The 14,950-nt window shown below is 38.4% G+C and overlaps 1 protein-coding gene across 2 annotated transcripts; it reads right to left on the bottom strand.

Annotated features, from left to right (window-relative positions):
• Positions 1 to 607: 607 nt before the first annotated feature.
• MCTS1 (MCTS1 re-initiation and release factor) lies at positions 608 to 8,099 on the bottom strand. 2 transcript variants are annotated; one of them, XM_036840842.1, is made up of 6 exons: positions 7,753 to 8,099; positions 6,405 to 6,557; positions 5,766 to 5,863; positions 3,373 to 3,506; positions 1,578 to 1,645; positions 608 to 814 (listed from the first exon to the last, which is right to left on the bottom strand). In XM_036840842.1, the coding sequence occupies exons 1-6, from the start codon at positions 7,761 to 7,763 to the stop codon at positions 733 to 735; spliced, it is 546 nt and encodes a 181-aa protein (XP_036696737.1). In that variant the 5' UTR covers positions 7,764 to 8,099; the 3' UTR covers positions 608 to 732. The 2 variants fall into 2 exon arrangements, with proteins under 2 accessions (XP_036696737.1, XP_036696736.1); XM_036840841.1 differs by lacking the exon at positions 7,753 to 8,099 and adding an exon at positions 7,129 to 7,646.
• Positions 8,100 to 14,950: the final 6,851 nt, after the last annotated feature.

Below are 14,950 nucleotides of genomic sequence, written 5' to 3'. Positions count from 1 at the left end.
AAAAAACACACACAAAAGAGAAGGGGCACTTCTAGGTGCCCTGGGGTAATGGGATAAAAATCCCAGTCTAGGGCTTCCCTGGTGGCGCAGTGGTTGACAATCTGCCTGCCAATGCAGGGGACACGGGTTCGAGCCCTGGTCTGGGAAGATCCCACATGCCACGGAGCAACTAGGCCCGTAAGCCACAACTACTGAGCCTGCGCGTCTGGAGCCTGTGCTCTGCAACAAGAGAGGCCGCGACAGTGAGAGGCCTGCGCACCGCGATGAAGAGTGGCCCCCACTTGCCGCAACTGGAGAAAGCCCTCGCACAGAAACGAAGACCCAACACAGCCAAAAATAAATAATAAATAAATAATAAATAAATTTTAAAAAAAATCCCAGTCTAGCTTCCAGCCCCATTAAGTAGTCAGATTCTCTGGGGGGGGGGGTCAACCATATACTAGCAAGTTCATTTACCAAGTCTTGCCCTTCATCTTACATCATCAGCCTGAGAAAGGACATTAAGTTGTCTGAGTTTGGTTACTTACCAGATACCTTTTAATGTCCAAGTTTGTAACCCAAATTTAACTTGAGTTTAAGAAAAATTAAAATAATTTTTGGAGCTAACAATTTTAGCATCTGTTGAATTTATTCAGCATAACCACAGAGGTATTGTCTTCATGTTGTCACACAGACACAAACACAGATACAACACAATATCCATTTTTAGCCCAAGTGCATTCCTTCTGAGGCTCATTTATATGTCTTCATATGCCACAGCCCATCATTTAAATAATGGATATTTTCAATGCCAATTCCTTTGTTGACTTTCTCACTGCAGAAGGAATAAAGTACATAAACATATTGTTAAGTATTTTTATAGGCTTACTCATGGTAAATATAATTCAGGGTGCATTGCTATTTTGCAATTATTGAGCCACATGTAGGGAATTTATTTATATTACACTAACATTATCATCTACATTAAACTACATTACTCTGCTGCAGTTCATGTCTTAAAGCGATTTTAGCAATCAAACTAGTGGGTCCACAGAAACAGAGTAATGATGTCACCAAACCAGGAGAACATCAAAGTGTTATAATTAACCCTGAAACAAAATTAATAGGAATATTTTGGTCGTGAGTTCCAACATTTTTAAGTATATTGACTATATTTTGGTAATATATCTTTAATATTTCCTTAATATTTTATACCACCATGTTAAAATATAAGATAAATACTGTGTGGTACTAAGTTATGTCACTGTTTTTAAAAACTAGCAGCAAAATATCTTTCCCCACACCTAATCTACATCATACTAAATAAAAAAAGTTCCTAAAATACCACACACATACATATAATACAGCTGTGTTGGCACACAGGTTCTTTTCAGAATGCTAAAGGAAGAATGCAATCCCAGAGACAAAATAGGTTTCAATGGCTTCCTAAGTGTTACGAAAAATCAGAAATGAGGCTTCTGTGCTTAAATATTTATAAGATGTGGTATGAATGAGAGCAAATTTCGCCTGTAATTCTGATTTTTCCTGCATAGGTTACCTATATCTTAAAAGCTAAGGAGGTCTAACAGGAGACTTACATATCTTCTGCAGACATCTTCATGACTCCAACACACAGAGCATGCTGTTTTCCTTCTGCCATGATTGCCTGAAAACACACAGCTAAGAAAACTATTTATCTATCAAAATGCCTTGGAGAGGGGGTGTCACATTACTACTTAAGCCACTGTGAATCCAACTTGCATCTTCGCCTAGTCCATTAACTCCTTGAGGGCAGTGACCTAGCAAAATTTATGGGCAGATTGCAAATACTCAATACATGCTAAATGAATGAATCTAATAATCATTCTCTGTTTTTAAGTCAAATGTTAATAATACCATAACCCAATGCCAACAAAAGGAGGAGAAGAAAAAGAAGTCATGCAAAAAAGGAGACAAAATTCTTGCATATAAATATTAAAAATGGAAATAAATATCAATTGTTCTAGTGCTTTAATCACTAAATGGTGGTTTTATATAAAGAACACATTAAAACAATAATTATATCCCCAATCAATCTTTAAGAGCCCAACGTTAAGTTGCAATCTATCCAGAACAACCAGAATGTTCTTGGTTATCATTTGAAGCGTCTAGAATGTTAAACACTGCAGTACATATTTTAAAAAGTAAAGGTTCAAGGGTACACAGCCCCTCTCTGTACTAGTTTTGCAACTTTCCAAAAGTCTATAATTATTTCAAAATAAAATTTATTTTAAAAGTAAAGGCTAAGTACTAGGAAAATTTTCCATTTAGGGGAAACCCCAGAACTATAAACTTTAAAAACAGAAAAATCATAAACATAAAAGGGTAACCTGTCCTCACAGAATACTTTTCTCCATTGATTTTCAAGTCATTCATTCATTCAATGTTCCAAAAATATGTGATCCCCTATTATGTGACCAGTATCTATATCAACACAAGCTGTTCCTAAGATATAAATATATTGATACAACTTATACTACCCCTTAGATATAACTGCCACAAGAGAGAACACCCTCCTTTTGAGCACAGGACACACTCTTAAACCCACTCCAATGGCCTTTCCACTCCAGTGATTTCCCCATTCCCACCAAGTATGGTTCCTTTTCTCAACCTGAGGCAAATGGCCACTTTATCTATGACAAAGGAGAAGATGTTCTCCTGTCCAGACTAGGTGACAAAAAACTAATCTGGAATATAGCTGAAACAGCACTGTAGAAATGGAAATAATGCAGAATTATTCAGCTACATCATGAGTTGAATAGATTCTTAAGGACTATCTGGGACTTTATCGTTTCTCTTTGAGAAAACGTGTTCTGAGGCCCAAACAACCAACTTAAAAATGAACTTTAGAATAAAAGTTCATTGGAACTTTAAAATAAAACCACTGGGATTGCCAATGGTTCCCACTACTCACTTCTAACACTCCACCTGGTGCTTAAGTTCTTTTCCCTTTTGAGTGCTTTTACTCCAGGGTATCTGGGGTAATTCAAACATAAAAGTAGCAAGATGATGTCCAAATAAGTGATCCAATCATATCATATACAACCTCTCTATTAATAATTAAGAGTTTTATACTGTGTCCTGAGTCTGATAACAGTGGTCCCTAACTGACCTGAAATGCAGCTGGGACTCTTTTGTTACTTGTTCTCATTTAACCTCTAAGATGGGACATAATTTAGTCTCAAGAAATAATGTTGCTTCCCACATCTTCAAATGTAGCCAGAAAGGCATGAGATAACAGTAAGAGTAACCTCCAGAAAAGTACATCTAATGTTCTCTGGCATGACAGATCTTTCAGTAATAACAAGAATACAATGAACACATTTTTCAACAGTTAGAGCCTGGGAAGGATACAACAATCGTATCTACTGCAGCAGGGTAAAGTTTAGCTCCAGGAGAAGTTAAGCCTGGACACATGATATTTGCTCCACTGAGTACAAATTTGATGGCTCCTTTATCAACCTGCTGGTGTGGCAGGATAAAAGGATCTAGAAGAAAAGAAATACATTACATAAATTAGTAAGACTAATGACTCAACAGAAAAAGGCAAAGGACATGAACAAATATTTCCCCAAATTACAGTACTCTGTGACACATGCAAAATAAAACTGAAACACCCTCCTTCACTTATCAAATTGGTATATATTTTTAAGAAAAGTATTTCCCAGTGCTAGCAAGAGTGTAGGAAAACTGGCATTCCCATATACTGCTAGAAGACTTATAAATGGGTACAAGCTTTCTTTAGGACTACTTGGCAACATGTATCAACAGCCTCGAAAAGGTTCAAACTCTGACTCAGTAATTCTACTTCTAGGACTTTATCCTAAGAAAAAAATGAGAGATGTACAATATATTTAGGTAGAAAGATATTCATTATAGCACTAATATTTATATTAGAAATAAACTGGAATCAACCTAAATGTCCAGCAATAAAGTAAGAGATAAATGACTTAAAGTATGTCTATAATACCTACATAATAGGACCATGTTTTTGGAGAATACCCTGGGAAATATTCAAAATATATGATAAGTGAAAAAAGCAGAATAAAAACTGCCAGAAAGACCAGTGGTTGCTAGGGGTTGGAAAAGAGGGGGAGGTGGGAAGGATGAATAGGTAGAGCACAGGGAATTTTTGGGGTAGTGAAACTATTCTGTAAGATACTGTAACAGTGGATACACGACATATGCAATTGACAAAAACCACAGAATGTACAACACAAAGAATGAACCCTAATGTAAACTATGGACTTTCATTAATATCAATATTGGTTCATCGATTGTAACAAATGAAGCACGCCAATGCAGGATATTAATAAGAAAAGAAGGGTGGGAAGGAAGTATATGGGAACTCTCTGTACTTTGTTCATTTTTTCTGTAAATCTAAAACTGCTCTAAAAAAGAAAGTCTATTAATTAAAAAGCAAAAACTATGTAACAGAGAGCCCAATTTAAAAAGGAAAAAAATATGCATTTACACATAACACACAGACACACACAAAATACAGGAAATAATGGGATGGAAGTACACTGATATACTAACCATGGTTATACATCATAATAATGGCTATTATATATTGAGCACTTACTATGTTCCAGGCATTGTGTTAGGTGCAGTACACGTGTGTTACTATCTTATTTAATCCTCACAACCCTGGGAGATGTAACATACAATTGTGTCCACTTTTAAAGATAAGGAAACGAAGCTTAAGTGACTTGACAAAAGTGACATGCACTGGGAATTGAGCCCAGACCTGCCTAACTCCAAGTTCACACTTTTAACCACCATATCATCCTGCTTCTTGCACAAGAATAACTTTAAGATGTTCTAAAAGGTTGGTTCCCAGCAAAATATTATTAAACAGGAACATCTTTTTCTTCCAGCTTATTGTGAAAATGCTTACTTAACATATAGAAAAACTGGAAGAATAGTTCAATGAGCACCTGGACACCATCCACTTAGTTTCAACAATCGTTCATTAGCACTTTGCTATATTTGCTTTATCTCTTTCTATTTATACACACACATTTTTTTCCTCTACCATTTGACATTTCAGACACAGTGCTTCACCATAAATAAGCACACATGCCAGACACATACTGGCTTGAAAAGCAGAAATTTTACTTTGCAGTTCAAAAACTCTTGTACACTGGGATAGCATCTTCCTTTGGGTTTTCTTTTGTAATGTAATCAATCTAACAACATGCAAATGTGGGTACATAATAAACATTATTTTGTTTCTTAACACCTGACCTTGGCACTCAACTAACAATAACTGGGACTCCATGCTTTCCCTTATACAGAATTACCTCTATGAGGCAAACCTAGATACAAATGTAAAAGAAAATGCTCACAGCACTTATTACAGTTTGTAAATATATATTTGTGTAATTATCTAATTGTCGTCTATTCTCCCAACTAGACTGTTAGCTTCCTAGGGACAGGGACCATGTCTATCTTTGCTTCCGATCACATTCTCAGTACCTAACTCAGTGCCTGACACAGAGTAAGTTTAAAAAATACTTTTTGAATTAAGTAATGAATGAATGAATGCTCTTTCTTGGGCTTTCTGGAATGCATAATGAGAGAATTTGCATTTTTCAGATTTACCACAAGATGGGGAGGGGGGAAATCTTTTTAGTTTTATATTCCATATAACCTAGTACTAATAAGTTAACTACCAGAAGTCACTTTCAACTCCTTTTGTGTCTTTCCATATGCCCAAATACATATTTTCTAACAAGACTTACATTTGTGAAGTAATCTTAGGGTTGGATAAAAAGGCCCTTCTCTTTGTCTAAAAAATAGTAACTCTCCATTTACTGTAAGGATCTCTATATGTTCATGGCTGTAAGACAAATGTCACAAAGTACCAAGTTAGATATTTTCTTTCAAAAATGAATATGCCAAACATCCTTTAAATAATGTATAATATGAAGCATGCACATACAGAGATACAGTAAGCTTTTTTAAAAAAATTTCAATAAAGATCCATGCCAAAAAAAACACAAAACATTTTTTTTTTAATTCATACCAGTCCAGTAGAGAAAAAAGAAAGATATGACCTGCTACAATTTTATTTCACATTTTATTATTTTAATTTCCTTTTTAGATAATTAATAAAACAAATCTCTAAAGCACAAACTGAAATAAATCCAACTCTGAATAAAAACATTTAATTAACTCTTTAATAAAACAATCAGTACACAAAGCCACATTTTTCACAAACATAGAAAAACACTTGAAAATACAAATATTGATGTTTTAGAGTTACTCATTTAGAGTAGATAAATAGTTAATGTGAAGATAATTACATTTATTATGAGTGCAATCTAATCATACAATATTCAGCTTCTCTGAGCTTTACATAGAAAAAAATAAAGACTTACCATCGCACTATTTTGACAGGATCTTTCTTAGGCATGATTTGATTAAGCCATGGTTCAATACCTGGAAATTGTTCTAACAATTGGTTCTTAATACCCTTTATAACTGAGGTTTTCAACTGGATGCAGTTGGACACATTTTCTTTTTCATCAAATCTGCCAAGTGATTTTTGCAAGGAAAAAAAAAAAGGCATTTCCAAGAAGACATATCAGAATAGCCAAAGGTATTGTTTTAATTAGTCATCTATTTCCAAGCAAATATTTAGACGTCTAAAATAATTATGAAATAAATTGTTTTTTAAAATACCATTTCCCTTTTATTGTGTCCAGGACAAAACCAAAGTCTTAATACAATATTAAAATAAACTGTCATAAAGTCACAATTAGCTGGGCGGGGGGGCGAGGAGGGAAGGATATGAGGCATATTCCACATTATAATCTGTAATTAGCTACACAAATGCCTCTCCTGGAAAATCTTACTCAACTCTACCCAGGAAGAAACAGATTCCCACCTATAACAAAACCTGTGTAAAAAAACAAAAGCAAAACAAAACAAAATGAAAATACCCTCAAGCGTTGAGATACAAAAGACCAACCCAAATATAACATTGAAAATCGGCCCCTCCTAGGCTATGTAATCTGATGAGATTTTTTTTTTAAGTGATGATGACGACGGTATTTAACATCCCTATTTATTTTTGCTCCAAATGTCATGCACAAAACCCACCTTCCTTTGCCCATGATCCCCCTTTGCTTTTTGCGTCTACCAAATCTGGAAGGCAAACCCACTAGGTAGGTTCCAAAGAATTTTTGTCTTCCTCACACTGAATAGCCTATGGGGCAATCACGCTATTTTCAAGACAAGGTTCATCTGGCAGCTAGGCAATAGGTATCACAGTCCGCTAGCTTCCTGTCACCCAGACTCCTTCACTCCCATGACCCAGGAAGTCAAGCCTTCCCTTATTCAGTTCATAACTAGTAACCACAAGGCAGTGAGTGAAGGGCTCTCCTCTCTGCTAAACAGGATATGTCCCTAAATCACAGTGCAAGGATGTGATTGGTAGAACCCTAGGAACGGAGATAGGACTAGGAAAGGGGGCAAAAGAGAGAGAGAGGTAAGGAGAAAGAAAATGAGGTTGGGAGGACCCAAACCCAACTGAGGATTAGGGACGAAAAGCTTAAAGAAGTGTTGCAAGTTGCGAGTTGAGAGAATAGTACTATAGAAGACCTTAGGGAGTAAGGATGGCAGGGGCGGGGGAGAGAGAAAGAGAATCTTTGCTCTCGCCCTCTTCCCCACCCCCACCCCCACCACCTTTGTGAGCAGCCGACGGAGGCCACAGCATGTCCTTACTTCTTGAACATGATCCAAGGTGAAGGGGGCGACGATAGGGAAGGGCCTGGAATGGGGAAAAAAATTGAATTAGCAAGGGTCCGGCAGATCCCCTTACACGAGGAAGGCCGGCACTGACAGTCGGAGCTGTTGTCGTTATCCGGAAAGGGAGACAGCCAGCCGCACTTTACGGTTCTCAGAGAAATTTGACTACTTCCGCTCCTCAAAACACGTCGGCTCTTTTGCCGGCCCTTTTTGGTTTACCGATCCCTATCCAGAGCGGGTAGCTGAAAGGGCGGGACTTGAGAAGGAAGAAGAGATAGAGCAATCTAAGAGCAGGAAGAGAAGATGGAGAGGGCGGGGCAATCAATCAAGGCAGTATTTAAGGCCGTTGCGTCACTACGGGTTCCTCAAAGGGTCAAAATTCTTCCGTGTTTCATTGCTACCTACAGTTATTTTTTAGTGGGAATGGTTTTTGTTCCCTGAGACAACCGAATGGATTCGTGCTTACCGACCAGCTTGAAGCCAAGCAAGCCTCTTGACATCATATTTATGTACTCGTGGGCTTGCCAAATTTAGCAAATAAAAATATAGGACGCCCTGTGCAGGACATTTGGATTTCAGAAAAACAATGAATACTTTTTTTAGTATAACTATACCTCATCCAATATTTGGGACATACTTATACTAAAAAAAAAAAAGTACGTGCTATCTGAATTGAATTGGGCGTCCTGTATTTTAATCTGGCAACCATATTCACTGGCCACAGTGAGGTGCCCCCAAAGAATTATTCACTAGGTTGCTGTCCCCTGCCTCACCCCCATGGCTATAAGTTGAGCTATAAATATAAAGAGGTACCTTCCTTGAATGATAGAATGGCCTGTAGCCGATCGATACTAGACTAATCCGATTGAAGAGTTAACAGCTAAAGAAACACGTTTTACTTACGTGATTTTAAAAAAGAGCAAATCAAGGGTTTTGATCAGCAAAGAAAGCATAGAAAAATGCAAAACCTAAACAGGCACTACCCAGGCGGTGGGATGGGTGTGCACTGATCTGTAAAACAAATACACCAGTCTCTCCAGGGAGCAAATACTCTATATTGGGGAGATGGGCGCTTGGCGATGACAGCAAATGGTATTATGTGTTTGAATTGTACTGCTAACTCACCTTGCCTTGATTCTATGGTAGCAACAATCTTCTGGTTATAATTTAGCTTCCCATGAAGATCTGCCCGGAAAGGGCTATTTTCAAATCATATCCGCATGAACAATTGTCTTTGTAAATTAATAAATTGGCATTCTGGTTTATACATCAATCTCTTGAGAACGTCCTTAGCGTGAATCCGCATTCCCAGCATCAATCAACTCTGTGACATTTAAATATTGTTTATGAACATACAAAACTGAAGCCCAGACCCCAAGCTGTGGTTAGTGCTACACTGTTAGGCTTCTTACAAAACAGGAGAACTTTCCTCTACTGGCAACTCACATCGCCCTGGAAGCCTGCCATGTAACAGTAACTATATTATAACAACTATAGACAGTTATAATTAAGTGGTTGGAGGTAGGAGAAAATAAATATTTTGTATTCAATCTAAACATAACATCTTAGTAATAGCAATGTATTCCACTAGTAAATAAAATTTAACTTGATGAACTCCAAAATTAATAATACCTAGATGGACTTCCTAGTTTCTTGAACTTACTAATTTCTTGAACCTACTAATTTTAGACTTATTAAAAAGTATTATGCTGAGTATTTGCAGTGCTAGAAATAACAGCTAACTTTTAATTCTATAAAAATTATACATAAGGACTTCCCTGTTGGTCCAGTGGTTAAGACTCCTCGCTTCCACTGCAGGGGGTGCCAGCACGATCCCCGGTGGGGGAACTAAGACCCCGCATGCCGCATGGGGCGGCCAAAAATAATAATAATAAGGTTTTAAAAAACAAAAATAAAATTTATACATACTCTAAATTATGACAAATCCCACATGCATGGAATAGATATATAGCTACATGTGCATACATATTTTAATCCACTTTCATACACTCTGATAATCACAGAAACTGAATCTGAATTATGACAAATGCCAAGTTAGGTCATTAGTATTAACTAGGGAGATATTTAGTTCTGTATGTGTACATGAATACCTTTATTCATAACCCATCTACACAGATACATAAGCAGGGCCCACTTTTCACTGTAATGTGTTTCTGGTTTTGTGTTGTAAACAGGATCATTTTTCCAAGGTTATAATTGGGGGTTTACTCCTGACAGAACTCATCTTCAAATAAATCACTGCTACAACAAACAATATGTCATAAAAGAAGAAATACCTCAAAATAAACCTCTTCCAAAATTGAAATAATGAACTTCATTTATTCATGCAATAGTTATAAAGGACCTTTATGTTTTAGACATATATGCTGTCTATACTAGAATTCATGCATAGATGTTCTGTGCCATTTATTTTACAAGAGACATCAATGTACATGCAGCACAGGACACAGAAAACCCAAGTCTAGCATACAGTTTACTAAAATAAGTAACCTAGCTATAATAAGCATTAAACATTTAATTATTGTATTTGCTGTCTTAGAATTTTGAAACAATTTTATAGGATCATCTTGACATAAGAGTCTAAAATGCTGCCCAAGGAAGTTTACAGTAAGGCCTCCTTTTCTTCTTCATAAGCTTCCTTGAGCAATAAGCATGGCACCAAAACCCTTCAGGGTGTCCAGTAAAAAATGGTTTCTTTAGGAGGTGGGCCATAGCTTTGAACACTGGAGGAGGTGCTTTCACTGCAAGAAAGAATTGGGCCACTGCCAGACCCCTACTGGGTCTCTCATCTCTCAGAATCTACAGCCTGTGAAGTCTTCCATTAAGGTCACTTTTCCCACAAACCGCCCCGCAGCCTTATACTTCAGAGCCACCTGCAGCCTGACTTTATATCCCCCACAAGGTCAAGACATACCTAAGAATCACACCACTACCCCCACCACCAATCACTGTGCAGAGCACAGGTGAGAAAATGCATTGGCCACGGCCTGGATCCTTCCATACAGAGCAATATAAGGAACACCAACCAAACAGCATCATCCACCTCTAGTCCCAAATACAGCTAAATTTGGAGAAAGCTGAGAGACCCCTATTTATCAAAAGACTGTCAGAAGTAACCATCTTAACAAATTTATGATAAGCCGAACTCACTGTGCCTCACTCACATCCCTATTTTCTTTTGTCATCGCCCAATATGTAAGCACCCAGTTCAATCTATTATTATGTGACCTTGGGCAAGTCACTTAAACTCGTGTGCCTGTCTTCTCATCTGAAAAATAAAGGCTCTACTTCATGAGGTTGTTATGAGGATTAAATGAGAGAATACAGGCGAAGCATTGTTAAATTATTAGTATTGTTATTATTAAATTACTATTGTTGTCGTTGTTATTCCTCTCTTCTAATCTCATTCCCATATTCCTCTGTGCTTCTTCTCCTGCCACCTGACCTCTCATTTCTACCTTAATTTCCAGGTGCTTCTGCTACGCCTCCCTGGAACACAATTCCATGATTAACAAACTCTTCTACCCATCCTCCAACTTATCCCTGAATGTCCACTGATATTCCTGGCTTTCCCATGAGATTGGAGCTTCCCTTACAGCCCTTTCAAGTGAAAGTGATTTACACCAAGATGCTGCATGTACTAGGGAGTCAGGAGGTGATGTGATGCCCTCTTCCAGCCACACTACAACTTCTAGACAATTCCTCCTTCACCCTCAGGTAAAAAAAAACAAATCCCTGATTCTTCTTCCTCTAAGTTTCATACTATCTGGTTACACCTCGACTTCCTATTTGCTGTACTCTGCTCATTCATTGAAGATCCTGGTTCACAGCCTTTCCTCTCCACCCTAGAGTCGTTAAACACTGCAAGAGAAAAATCACAGTTAAATAAACAGGTACCACCCTGAATTCGTAGTCACCAGCCTCAAGTGGACCTTCAATATTCCTGGGGAAATCCTTTCATGTTTTCAGGTCACTCTCTCATTCTCCCCAGTGATTCTTTCAAAGCTTGCCCATTTTCCTCAAAACTCCAACACCTCAACAGCCCCTTCAATCTACCAAATAACTCACCTCTTAAAGATAAGATAGAAGTCTCCATGTGGGAAACCAACTTCCTACTACCTACTACTGCCAAACTAGGAATATATTCAGAGCCATCCTTCTACTGTTAAAATGAGAGAGAGCCCTCTTCCAAGCTAGGTCTAATTCCTCCATCTGTCTTCCAGATCCCTTTCATGTACAGGTCCTCAGTAACCTTACTCAAGCTGTCATTGCCTCTGTCCTATACCTTCAACCTCTCCCTCTCTACTGGCTCCTTCCTCTCAGCTCTTTCAACAGAAATACATGAATACACCCGCATCGTATAACATTCAAACAACACGGAAGTATAATGACCATAATCATAGCTAGCATCTACTGACTACTTATGCTATGTCAGGCACTGTTGTGAGTGCTTTCATGTATTAACTTATTTAATTCTCCGAGTGACTTTATGAAGTAGATACTATTATTATTTCCATTTTATAGATGAGAAAACTGAGGAAAAAAGAGGTAAAGTAGCTTGCCCAAGATTACCAAGCTATGAAGTACCAGAATCTGGAATATATATATAAATATATATATATATAAAGTCACTTTGCTATACACCAGAAACTAACACAACATTCTAAATCAACTATACTTCAATTAAAAATTTTTTTAAAAAACACACACAGGGCTTCCCTGGTGGCACAGTGGTTAAGAATCCGCCTGCCAATGCAGGGGACACGGGTTCAAGCCCTGGTCCGGGAAGATCCCACATGCCACGGAGCAACTAAGCCTGTGCACCACAACTACTGAGCCCACGTGCCACAACTAGAAGCCACCGCAGTGAGAAGCCCGCACACCGTGCAGCAACGAAGACCCAATGCAACCAAAAATAATTAAATTAAAAAAAACCCAAAAAAACAAAAAACACACAACCATGCTAACCAGCTTCATTTTAAATTCATGATCACTAATCTCAAGTGGGCCCTTAATGCTGCCTGGCAATTATAGTATATATTCTTAGACTAGTGCTGTCCAATAGAACTCTCTGCAATGATGGAAATATTCTATAATCTGTGCTCACCAAAACGGTAGCCATTAGCACATGTGGCTACTTATGTTTACATTTAAATAATTAAATTAGATAGACTTTGAAAAACCAGTTCCTTAGCCATAGTAACCACATTTCAAGTACTCAGTAGTCACATGTGGCTAGTGGCTAAGTATTGGACAGCTCAGCATAAGCCATTCAGTCTCCCCTAGATGACTATTTCTCTCCTTCAACCCCCAACACCTTTCACAGACTCCCACCACCCCATCTACCCACTTCTACCAGCATCTCAAACACATGTCTAAAACTGTACTTCTAGACTCTCTCCTTTCTGTCCCCTCACACACTCATCTGTCCCCAAACCTATTTTACCCACAGTCGTCAGTTATTGACAACTCCATCCTTTCATGTGCTCAGACCTGAAATCTTAGGCATTTCCTTCACTCCTCTCTTCCTCTCACACTCCACCCCCAAGTCATTGGTAAGGCCTATTGATTCTTCAAAATATATCAAAAATTCAACCACTTCTCATGACCTTCACAGCTACCATCCTGGTTCAAGCCATCATTATCTACTGCCTGGATTGTTTCAATAGCCCCCAAACTGGTCTTTTACCTCTGCCTCGCACCACAATCTATTTTCAACACAAGCCAGATTTTCCTATTAAAAGTGAAATTCAAAGTAAAGTCTTTTCTCTGCTCAAACCTCTCCAACAGCTCTCCATCTCAACTAGAGTAAAACCGATATCTGTACAATAGCTTACAAGGTCTTTAATTGTCTAGGTTCCTGTTACCTCTTCAATTTCATTTTCTACTACTCTTCCTTCCCTTTTCTTACTCTTCTCCAGTCACACTGACCGCCTTGCTATTTTCCAACACACCGCATCTTAGGATCTTTGCACTGGTTGGTCCTTCTACCTGGAAAGCACTACCCCGGATCTCCACATGACCAATTCCCTCACCTCCTTCAGACCTTTGCTCAAATGTTACCTTCTCAATAAGGTATTGCCATAGACCCTCCTTTTAAAAATGCCATCTAGGGACTTCCCTGGTGGTCCAGTGGGTAAGACTCCACGCTCCCAATGCAGGGGGCCCGGGTTTGATCCCTGGTATGGGAACTAGATCCCCGCATGCATGTAAAGATCCTGCATGCCGCAACGAAAAGCCAACGTGCCACAGCTAAGTCCCGGCGCAGCCAAAATAAATAAATAAATAAGTATTTTAAAATGCCATCTACCACCCCCCCGCCATCCCTTTACTCAGTTCGGTTAATAATGACCTCCGCCTTGCCAAAACCAAAAATCATACTCAGTTCTCATTTTACTCAAACCCTCAGTAGTATTTGAGTTGACCATGATCTCCTTCTTGAAACACTTTGGTACCTTGACTTCTTTAACACCACCCTCTCCTGATTCTCCTTAGCCAGTTTCATAGCTTTCCATACCATCTATATACCATGGACTTCCAATTTGAAATCTCCAGTCTGGATATCTCCTCTACACTTCAAACTATCCAAAGTTGACATCTCCACTTGAATAATAGACACTGGAAATGAAACATGTCCAAAATAGAATTCTTGATTTCAGCCCCTTCCCCAACATGCAATCTTCCTCATCTCAATAAATGGGAGTCCAATCCACCTATTTTCTTGGATCAAAAATCCCTGAAGCCCTCTCTTTCCCTTACATCCTTCATTTAGTCCATCATCAAATACTATCACCTTTACTTTCAAAATATATCCAAAATCTGATCGCTTCTCACATACCTCCAACACTATGACTCTAGTCAAATTCACTATCATCTGTCACCTTGACTACCAAACTCGTCTCTTACTTATTCTGCTTCTTGCTTTCACTCTTACGTCTGCTGCCTTGCAGTCTATTTTTTACACAGCAGGTAGGATGAACCTTTTAAAACGTAAGTCAGATCATGTAACTCCCTTGCGCAAAACCCCCAGTGGCTTCCCATCTCAGTTATAATAAGATCCAAGGTCCTCATCCTGCCCTGAAGGCTCTACACAATCTGGCCCCCATCCACCCCTCCACCTTATCTACTACTACTCTCCCTTTCTCTGCTCCAG

This window comes from Balaenoptera musculus, chromosome X (genome assembly GCF_009873245.2).
Source record: "Balaenoptera musculus isolate JJ_BM4_2016_0621 chromosome X, mBalMus1.pri.v3, whole genome shotgun sequence".
NCBI lineage: Eukaryota > Metazoa > Chordata > Mammalia > Artiodactyla > Balaenopteridae > Balaenoptera > Balaenoptera musculus.
This window is presented reverse-complemented; position numbering and strand designations above follow the sequence as displayed.

What these genes read in the sequence shown, in the direction of transcription:
- MCTS1 (XM_036840841.1), bottom strand. An exon ending in CCTAAGATTACTTCACAAAT is followed by an intron (nt 3,507 to 5,765) that starts GTAAGTCTTGTT and finishes CTTTTCTTCTAG; the next exon opens with ATCCTTTTATCCTGCCACAC. An exon ending in CTGCAGTAGATACGATTGTT is followed by an intron (nt 1,646 to 3,372) that starts GTATCCTTCCCA and finishes GTGTGTTTTCAG; the next exon opens with GCAATCATGGCAGAAGGAAA.